The following is an 8,805-nucleotide window of genomic DNA, read 5'->3' as shown; positions in this document are numbered from 1 at the left end:
AGCTCAGACAGTGAGCCCCAAATAGAACCCCCGAGTCTCTCCCAGGCAGGGGACTCGGTATGACAATCGTGGTAACACTGAATGAAAGAACTGTCCAATGACAAGCTCAGTGGATTTTGCTAGCTCATCCCCCTGATGCTGAACAGACTGAATCAAATGCTTAATTCTTTTATTTAGAAGTCAATGAACTAACTTCCATGAGGGTGTCAGTCTCCAAACTCACGCCCAAGCCCACGGCTGTGTGTTTGCTTGTGTGCCTGTACGTACGTGAATTCACAGGTACTTTAACAAAAACAGCTAACATTTCAATGGCCAAATACCATTCTAAGTATTTTACCTACATGCATTCATTTAATCTACAACAACCCTACGAGGTAGACTTTATTTTTTCAATGTATGGGTGAGAAAAACAAAATGTAAAGAATTTAAATAATTTTCCCAAGAATCATCATGTCTTAAGTATCTAACCACGAATCTGCCTTAGACACTGGTAGCACCAATTTCTCCTTGAGCCACCTGAGCAAGTCACTTCCTTGGTGAGGTGTGAGTAGGACACTGGATGCGTCTCCACTAGGGGTCTTCCACAGTCACCCTAAACGCGCGGTTCACTGACATCTTTCAGGAAGGGGCAGACTGGATTGTGGGCTGCAGGAGAAAAAGTACAGCTTCCTCAAGGGATTTCCAAACACTTCTGGAGTTTCTCTGTTGGCATCCATGGGCCCTTTCTTGGTGAATAATAAGCCCAAGGAAGAATGCCTTTGCTGCCATCCCATCCCAAGAAGTGGTCTACATCTGAGGACAGCACCCTAGATGAGACTGTCTCATGCTTAACACACAGTACAGATGAAAGACCAATCTCTCTCCCTTGATCATGCCCAGAGTTCCCATCTAGGAAATGAGGCCATTGGACACAGTCTTTTCTAAGGCTTTTCCAGATTTCTAATTCTAGAGCTATTTCGCTTCCTGAGATTCCATCCTCACTTCAATACATTGACGCTGCATAAGTCACATTTCCTTGTACTGAGATCTCTGTGTCATGAAAACCGGGACTGTGCCTGCCTCACTCCCTTCCCTGGAAGAGACTCAACAGAAATAACTAGGGAAATGTCAAATTAAAATCCCTTCCTGACATCATTTGAGAAAAATGTGACTGTTGTCGCAAGATAAGCAATGTCGCTAGAAAGATGCCTTAACTCTGCAGGTTGGTTTCTTTTTCTACCTTCTGATTGACTTCTTCATTGTATTTTTTTTTTGTTTGCCTTTTCAAGCCTCCTTACTTAGAGAAAATTTTTTACAGTAAAAAAGAAAGATACCCCACTCATTCACAAAGTGTGTCTCACTTTCCCTTTTGTAATGTAACATCATTAACACTGGCTTCTTGGTAGGATAATTAGGGGCTATTCACTGCCCCCTTTTCCTTTATCCACTCATTTTCTTCTGATGAAACAGTCTGGTGCTTGCTTTATTAAAGAACTTACCCACACACACACAAAAGGCTTCTGCCTATGGTACTGCTCTCCTATCGGGTGGCTCCTTGTTTGAATGTCCAATTTGTTTACCTACAAGGTTAAGAAAATGAGCAGCTCTGTACTTGAAATATGATAGTCTCCCTTCCTCATCACTGGTTTCAAAAAAACATTGTTGGTGAGGGTTAACCTTACATCATCGGAGCAGACAGAGTCCCTCAGTGGTTCTGTGTCTTAAGGAGCAAGTCCAGAGCTGGAAGCCAGCAGACTTGGGTTTCTAGCTCTGGCTCAAGCCTTGATTAGCTGTGGCCCATCACTCCAGGCTCCAGGCTTCTTAACTTACAATGAGCATCTTTCTGGTTCAAAAGCTCTGTGTTTTTCACTTGGCTCACGGCCAAGTTGCATCTTAGCCCAAGCCAGGCTAACCGTGTAATTCATTTAAATTTGGACAGGTGGACTATGCTGGCAGTTGGATTCCTTTTGTACAAAGAACCAGCAATGACCTACTTAGAGTCAGCCTGACTGTTGGTGACTATTCATGAGGGCCCCTCCCTTAGCAACCAGCAGAATCCAGCCAGGTGACGTCCCAGGCCACCTTTGCCAACATGAACCAGACTCTCTTCCTGAGGATAAACATGACCCAACAGCATAAGCTGGAGGTTCCATCAAGACCAGGGTCCTGCTGCAGCCCATTTTGTCTTTCTGTTCCCTTGTGGATGCCTGGCATGGCATGTATATGTATGTTGACAGTTGTCGGGGAGAAGGGTTCAGCAGCGCAGAACAGCTTAGCCAGAGGGGCCCTCCGTCCTTCCCACACTTCATGCACTCTTCCATCAGCAGCACAGCCTGGGAGGCTCCTTCATACTCCCAGAGGCAAGAAGACAGGGTGAAGCACATTTTCCCTGGGGCTCTGCCATTCCTGGAACGTATGACCTTGTCAAGAACAGAAAACCATAACTTTAATGTACAAGCAGCAAGACCCCAAAGCCTCACAACAGCTGCATTAGGGCTCACTCTTTCTGGAACAATAAGCCACTTTGGGTAGAGTCCCCTTGGCAAATGGGAGTCTTTTAAGTCACTCTGGAATCCACAGGCAGTTTTCTGTTGCCTACAAATGCTGGGTTACAAACCTTGTCTTTCTGTAAGCTGGACCACTTCCTTTCCTCTTGGAAAAGACCCCTTTCTTTGTACAAGGTCCTAGGCTGCCTCAGAAGGTCTCAGCCACAGCGGCTTACTGGAGCCCAGAGGTACCGGGGTGGCAGAGGGAGGCTCTGTCTGGATATCTGAGCGCCTCTCTCTCCATCTCTCTCCGCTCTGTCTCTGTCACTCTCTGTGTTTCTGTATACATCTCTGTTTCTTTCTCTATCTTCTGGGTCTCCCTCTGTAAGCCCTGTCCTCTCTCTGCATCTCTCTGACTCACTGTGGATGTGGGGATCCTGTGCCGGGTGGCTGATCTTCTCCCTCTGGATCTATAGGGACACGGACACAGAGGATTGGAAGACTTGTCTGCGGATGTCCACCTATCGCTGTGGGTTTCGTACAACCCAGAGTCACCACGCCCCTCAGTGTCTCTGTACTTCTGTTTCCCCCTTCCCTCTGTTTCTCTGTCTCTCTCTCTCAGATATTACCTCGAAAGTGAATTAACTTCCATATTATCCCCGAAGCCTCTCACAGATAGTGTTGATGATAAGTCCTGGGCCACAGTGGGATATGTGGAGATATTGTCGGTCTCACGCCCGGGGGATGGGGAGTTAGAGAGGGGAGGGGGGGCGGCAGCCACGTAGAGCTGGCACTTCTGCTCACTCTGCCCCGAACTACACTCAGGCTAATTCTCAGATATGCCTCATCGTTTTACAGCAACAACAAAAGTTTCAGTAGTGCAACCATTAGAAGCATGAACATAACTCTAACCATACCTAGAGGAGAATGGATTGTATAAGAATCCTTTCAACCAAGAAAGAAATCATTCTTAATTACAACGACTCCCACTGCGATGTTTTTAAAAGAAAGGTCATATAGACGGCACGTCTTTGAGAACCCCCTTCCTTCGCACTCACCTCCCAAGTTAGGGGTCTGACCGGGTTTGTTAGCTTGGCCCTTTGGTGGGGTGACAAGAGAAATCAGTAGAAAGGTTCTGTTGACAACAAAAGTAAAACTGCACTTAATCATTATTAGTCCATTTGCAATTATCACAATTATTCCAAGCACATAGAGAATGGCAACCTGTAGCAATTGATTTTATCCTTTCACTCCACCCCCTCCTTCTTTATATTAGCACGGTGACAACATAGGAACAGGCCAGTGTGAGAGCTTCTCCGTGGCACTCGCCTGGCTCCCTCTCCTGAGGGGTCTCTAGCGTGGGAGGGAGGCGGGAGGAGGCAGGTGAGTGGCCTGGAGAGACAGAGCAACACTAGAATGCCTCCTAGCCCTCAAATAGCTCTTCTCAGCTGGCCCGCTGGAACCTTCCATGGTACAGTCATCCTTTTATAATGTACCCGAGTCTAAAATAACCTCATGTCTTAGGGAAACGTTGTTTAGGACAGGTAATTCATTAACCGGCCGGTGGAACGACCTCACAGACTGATGCCCCACACTGGGTATAAAAAGAACACAGACACGCACATTTCGTATCCTGGGCATGGGGACAGGGGACTGACACCTCACAGGCAGTTACTACCTACGAGGGGACAGAGTTCAGTCTGGCCTGTGGGAGGTTGCTACCCAGGGAGCGGAGGTCTACAAGGCAGCAGAGAAGACTGACAATAAGCCTACTTCCTCTGAGGAGGCCTGAGAAAACTGACTTGCTGCAGCCTACAGTTAGTGGGCAGAGGAAGGGTTGCAAGAAGTTAGCATAAATTCACCGGCTTCCTAGACCATGGTCCATAGCCCTGGCAGCTCATCAGAATCGCTGGGGAGTTTAAAAAAAAAAAAAAAGTGACAGGCCCTACTCCTAAGAGTTTCTGGTTTAAATTTTCTTGGGTGTACGTGGTATTTCTTAAAAGTTCTCTTAGTGTTTCTAAGGTGCAGTTGGTGTTGAAAACCACAGACTCCAACAACCAACAAACTGATAATAAAGTTCTGGGTATAATCCTACTTTTCTTTTACGTAAAAACACAAAGGGAAGTGGGCCAAATGACTATTTCTGGATCGCACTGAAGGGCGGAATACCTCTGTGTGGCTGGATGGATTGGTACTGAAACGGTCTCAGAAAGGATCAGTGCCAGATTGGAAGGGTTCGCAAGAGCCCGGCCTCTCCTGAGAGCAGCAGGCAGACCAGTGAGGTGGGGCGGGGGGCGGGGGGTCCACCAGGCAGGCTGGTTAGAGCAAATACCTACAATGCTAGGTACTTCAGGAAAGCCTGATGAGAGGGTCCCAGCATTACAGCCACCTGGGGGAGCTTGTAAAATTCCCAGACACACCACAGACACATTCAATGAGACTCCCCAGGGCTGGGACCCAGGCAACATGTATGGAAGCTTCCTAATTGACTGCAATCTTTGGCTAACGTTGAGATCCACTGCTTTAAATAATTATGGATGTTTATTCTCAATAAAACATAGCTTTTTAAAATTTCAGCTGGAGGGGAGCCTGGGTGGCACAGCAGTTAAGCGTCTGCCTTTGGCTCAGGGTGTGATCCCGGCATTGTGGGATCGAGCCCCACATCAGGTTCCTCCGCTATGAGCCTGCTTCTTCCTCTCCCTCTCCCCCTGCTTGTGCTCCCTCTCTCGCTGACTGTCTCTGCCTCTATCAAATAAATAAATAAAATCTTTAAAAAAATAAAAAAATAAATAAAAATTAAAAAAAATAAAATTTCAGCTGGAAAGGATACGGAGATCAACAATCCCCCAGGTTTAGAGACCAAGGACCAAGTTTGGGTAGGAGGAACACCAGAAGAGATAGGAAAATAAAGGGAAGAGAAAGGAGGGAAGGTTAAAGGGGGGGGGGCTAAGAAAATCAAAGGAGAGAGACTAGAGAGGCAAGGGATATGGGGGGCAGTGCTGCTACCCAAGGCCACGGAGTGCTGGCCCTACCGTGGGTATGGATCCCATCCAAAGTTGGCATGGGAAACTCTAGATTGCCTCTTCTCTTGTGATTGGGAATGTGCCCTGGGCCAACCCTGATGTCTCTTTTGCTGCCAAACATTTTCCCGTGTTTCCCTCAGAAGGTACCTTGGCGTGAGAATACATGACTTGTGCCCTGTGGAAGTGAAGGTCAAGGAAAGGGTGTGTGTGCTACCAGACGGCAGAGGCTTCTCTACAACATCGCAGAGCCAGCCCCGGCCTTCCTTTACAACTCCAGCAACCATGGCAGCCAGCCCCTCTTGAAAATCAAGCTATGCGTCCGAATTTGCTTCCCTGGACTTCCATACTTTGTATGGGGTTCAGCCGACTAGAGTCATAGAGAACGAGCAGGCTGTCACAGGAAGCTGGGATTTTTCTCTTCTCTCATTTCTCCGCTTCAGCACAGGCTTGCTCTCCTGCTGCCTGGGTTGAGGGTTGCGCCCCTCACCCCCCGCCTGACCACTTTCCTCTAAATGCCTATAAGTCTGCTTTCCTCTCTTTGGATTTGGTGCCACTATTCTAGAAACAATCTGAGCAGCTCAGAGAGGTGCTCACGGGGCACTTCTGAACCACCCATACCACAGAGCATTTTAGCAGCACTCCACATGCAATAATGAGCACGAAGGCTTTACCGCAGATATTCTGGAGATCCATTTTGCAGAAGTTACTCGACTCTTTAAAGCTTCTCTTATCTGGTTAGGGAACAAAAGGAGTTGAGAATTAAAAGATTGTGAGAAGTCAACCCAGGTGCTGAGGCCGGGCAAACACTCTGGTGAGATGAGAGAGTGTGTTACCAGCCAGGCCCTGGTGGTGGGATGTGGAGGGGTCGGTAACTGGGAGGAGAGCTTCAGGAAAAAGTGGGGGGGAGGGAGAGATGCAAGAAGATGAAGCTGGAACCATAGACTCCTATTCAGAGGACTTACACGTGAACCCCGTGGCTAAGAAATACAGTTTGCCGCAAGGTGGAGGAACCTTTGATTTCACTTTGGGAGTAGGTTTTTGGAGCACTTGAATAGTTGGACATTTCCCAAAGCTTGTCTGTTATTTGAACCCCTCCTTTCTAGGGGCACCTGGGTGGCTCAGTAGGTTAAGCATCTGCCTTAGGCTCAGGTCATGATCCCAGGGTCCTGGGATGGAGCCCCGCATTGAGCTCCCTGCACAGTGGGGAGCTTGCTTCTCCCCTGCCCCTGCTCGTGCTCTCTCTCTTTCATAAATAAATAAAGTTTTTAAAAGAGAAAACAACTCTTTCTAGAGGCCAATCCATAGTTAAAAAAAAAAAAGAAGAATCCTATGCAACATAGCAAAAGCCCATGGAATGAAGAAAATAAGAATAATAAATAACAATTATATTTTGTTTTTTAAATATATATTAAATAGATTTAACATAAATATAAATATGAAATGTAAATATATTTAATACATATTAAATAATATATATGATTATATATGGTATATTAATGCTAATGTAATATATAATAATAGAAATTAAAATACTAATGAAACATGTTTATGTATTAAATAATATAAGTAATGTATGATGTATATATAATAACATGATATATAATAATATAAATTAACATAATATAATGCTAATATGGCATATTTATATATTAAGTAATTTTTTTTAAAGACTTTATTTATTTATTTGACAGACAGAGAGAATACAAGCAGGGGGAGAGGCAGGCAGAGGGAGAAGCAGGTTTCCCGCTGAGCAGGGAGCCTGACATAGAGCTTGATCCCAGGACCCTGGGATCATGATGACCTGAGCCAAAGGCAGATGCTTAACCGACTAAGCCACCCACGCACCCCTATATTAACTAATTTATTAATGTACCGAATATATTTTGTTTCTGAAATTGTATTTTGTTTTATATTCACATATTTTTCATGCCTGTCATCTCATTTTATTCAAGAAATAATCCTGTAAAATAGAAACTATTATTTCCGTTTTACAACGAAGGGCGTTAAGAACAGGAGGTGAGGTGACACCCAATGTCAGTTGACTACTGAGAAGAACTGAGACTTCACTTCATGTCCCCAGACTCCAAACCAGCCTGTCATTTCCCTACACCTCTCCTGAGGAATGCAGGCACTCTCTTATTTCTATTCCACCTTCCCTTCTACCTCGTAACATGTTGTTCACCTCCCGAGGCCTTGTAGTTCTGTCTTCACAGTTAATGGGACCAAACTGCTCCAGCTCAGAGTGACTTCACGCTTCCCAGGAAATGCGATATTCTTTGTCACACATGGATCCAAAGGGGGAAGAAGCTCTCCCTGGGGCTTGGGGGCTGTGTACTCAAGGGTCCACGGGGATGTGGGGAAACAACCTGGAGTTTCTATTTACATCTCTTTTTTTCTCATCCTTTTAAATTTTATGTTCATGACATGCAAAATACATACTTTGTAAATTGATAATAAACCCATCTGGGGACATATGCTCACTGCTTTTTACTAATCCTAAAAAAAAAAAAAGGGGTGAGGATTACTGGCATAAACAACTTTATGACAATTAATCATGTACGGTCCTGTGACATCTTTGAGTCTTGACCTTTTACATTATAATGTTAAATGTAAGAGGTTTTGACCTTGATAGAAAGTTCCATGTCTTAGAGTTCTTTGCGCATCTCATGACACTTGGTAAATTAATAAGTAACAATCCTGCTGATGAAGCTTTGACAATAAATACTAGTTGTGGTATTATGACTAATAAGAAAAAATAATCATATGGTATTCAACTGTGTACTACCTTAAATGCTTTCTGTGTTTTTTCACTTGCAAAATCTCATTTGTTCTTTACCAGGATCTAGCAGAAGAGGCAGGAAAAGCATCATTAATCTCTGCATTCCATTTGGGGGATCTGCGCTCCTGAGAATTAAGGAACTCCCATAACGGCATAAAGTTAGTACACAGAGATAGACTGAAACACTAACACTCTACCACCTCTAAATAATTTTTATTAGGTCGATATGATAGTCTCATGACAAAATAAAGGACCAGGGTGAAATGCCTCTTTCATAAACCTCAGCTATTAACTTAATAATAGAGTTAATTGATTAATTAAAAATCCAGCCCTGCAGTGAAGGTGTTTGCATCTATGNAGGGTGAAATGCCTCTTTCATAAACCTCAGCTATTAACTTAATAATAGAGTTAATTGATTAATTAAAAATCAACCCTGCAGTGAAGGTGTTTGCATCTATGTGGTTTTTTTTAAGATTTTATTTATTTATTTGACAGAGAGACAGCCAGCCAGCGAGAGAGGGAACACAAGCAGGGGGAG

At 44.7% G+C, this 8,805-nt stretch overlaps 1 protein-coding gene across 1 annotated transcript in view; it reads right to left on the bottom strand.

The window, feature by feature from the left end:
* Positions 1 to 12: 12 nt before the first annotated feature.
* ADGRF2 (adhesion G protein-coupled receptor F2) overlaps positions 13 to 8,805 on the bottom strand; it is a 31,462-nt gene continuing 22,669 nt past the window's right edge. Inside the window, exons 7-9 of the mRNA XM_034648151.1 lie at positions 6,160 to 6,219; positions 3,524 to 3,600; positions 13 to 2,399 (exon numbers count right to left, since the gene is read on the bottom strand). Of these exons, the coding sequence (XP_034504042.1) occupies positions 3,553 to 3,600; positions 6,160 to 6,219 (108 nt within the window). The 3' untranslated portion in view covers positions 13 to 2,399; positions 3,524 to 3,552. The remainder of the gene's footprint in view (positions 2,400 to 3,523; positions 3,601 to 6,159; positions 6,220 to 8,805) is intronic.

Source organism: Ailuropoda melanoleuca, chromosome 19, assembly GCF_002007445.2.
Source record: "Ailuropoda melanoleuca isolate Jingjing chromosome 19, ASM200744v2, whole genome shotgun sequence".
NCBI classification, from domain to species: domain Eukaryota; kingdom Metazoa; phylum Chordata; class Mammalia; order Carnivora; family Ursidae; genus Ailuropoda; species Ailuropoda melanoleuca.
This window is presented reverse-complemented; position numbering and strand designations above follow the sequence as displayed.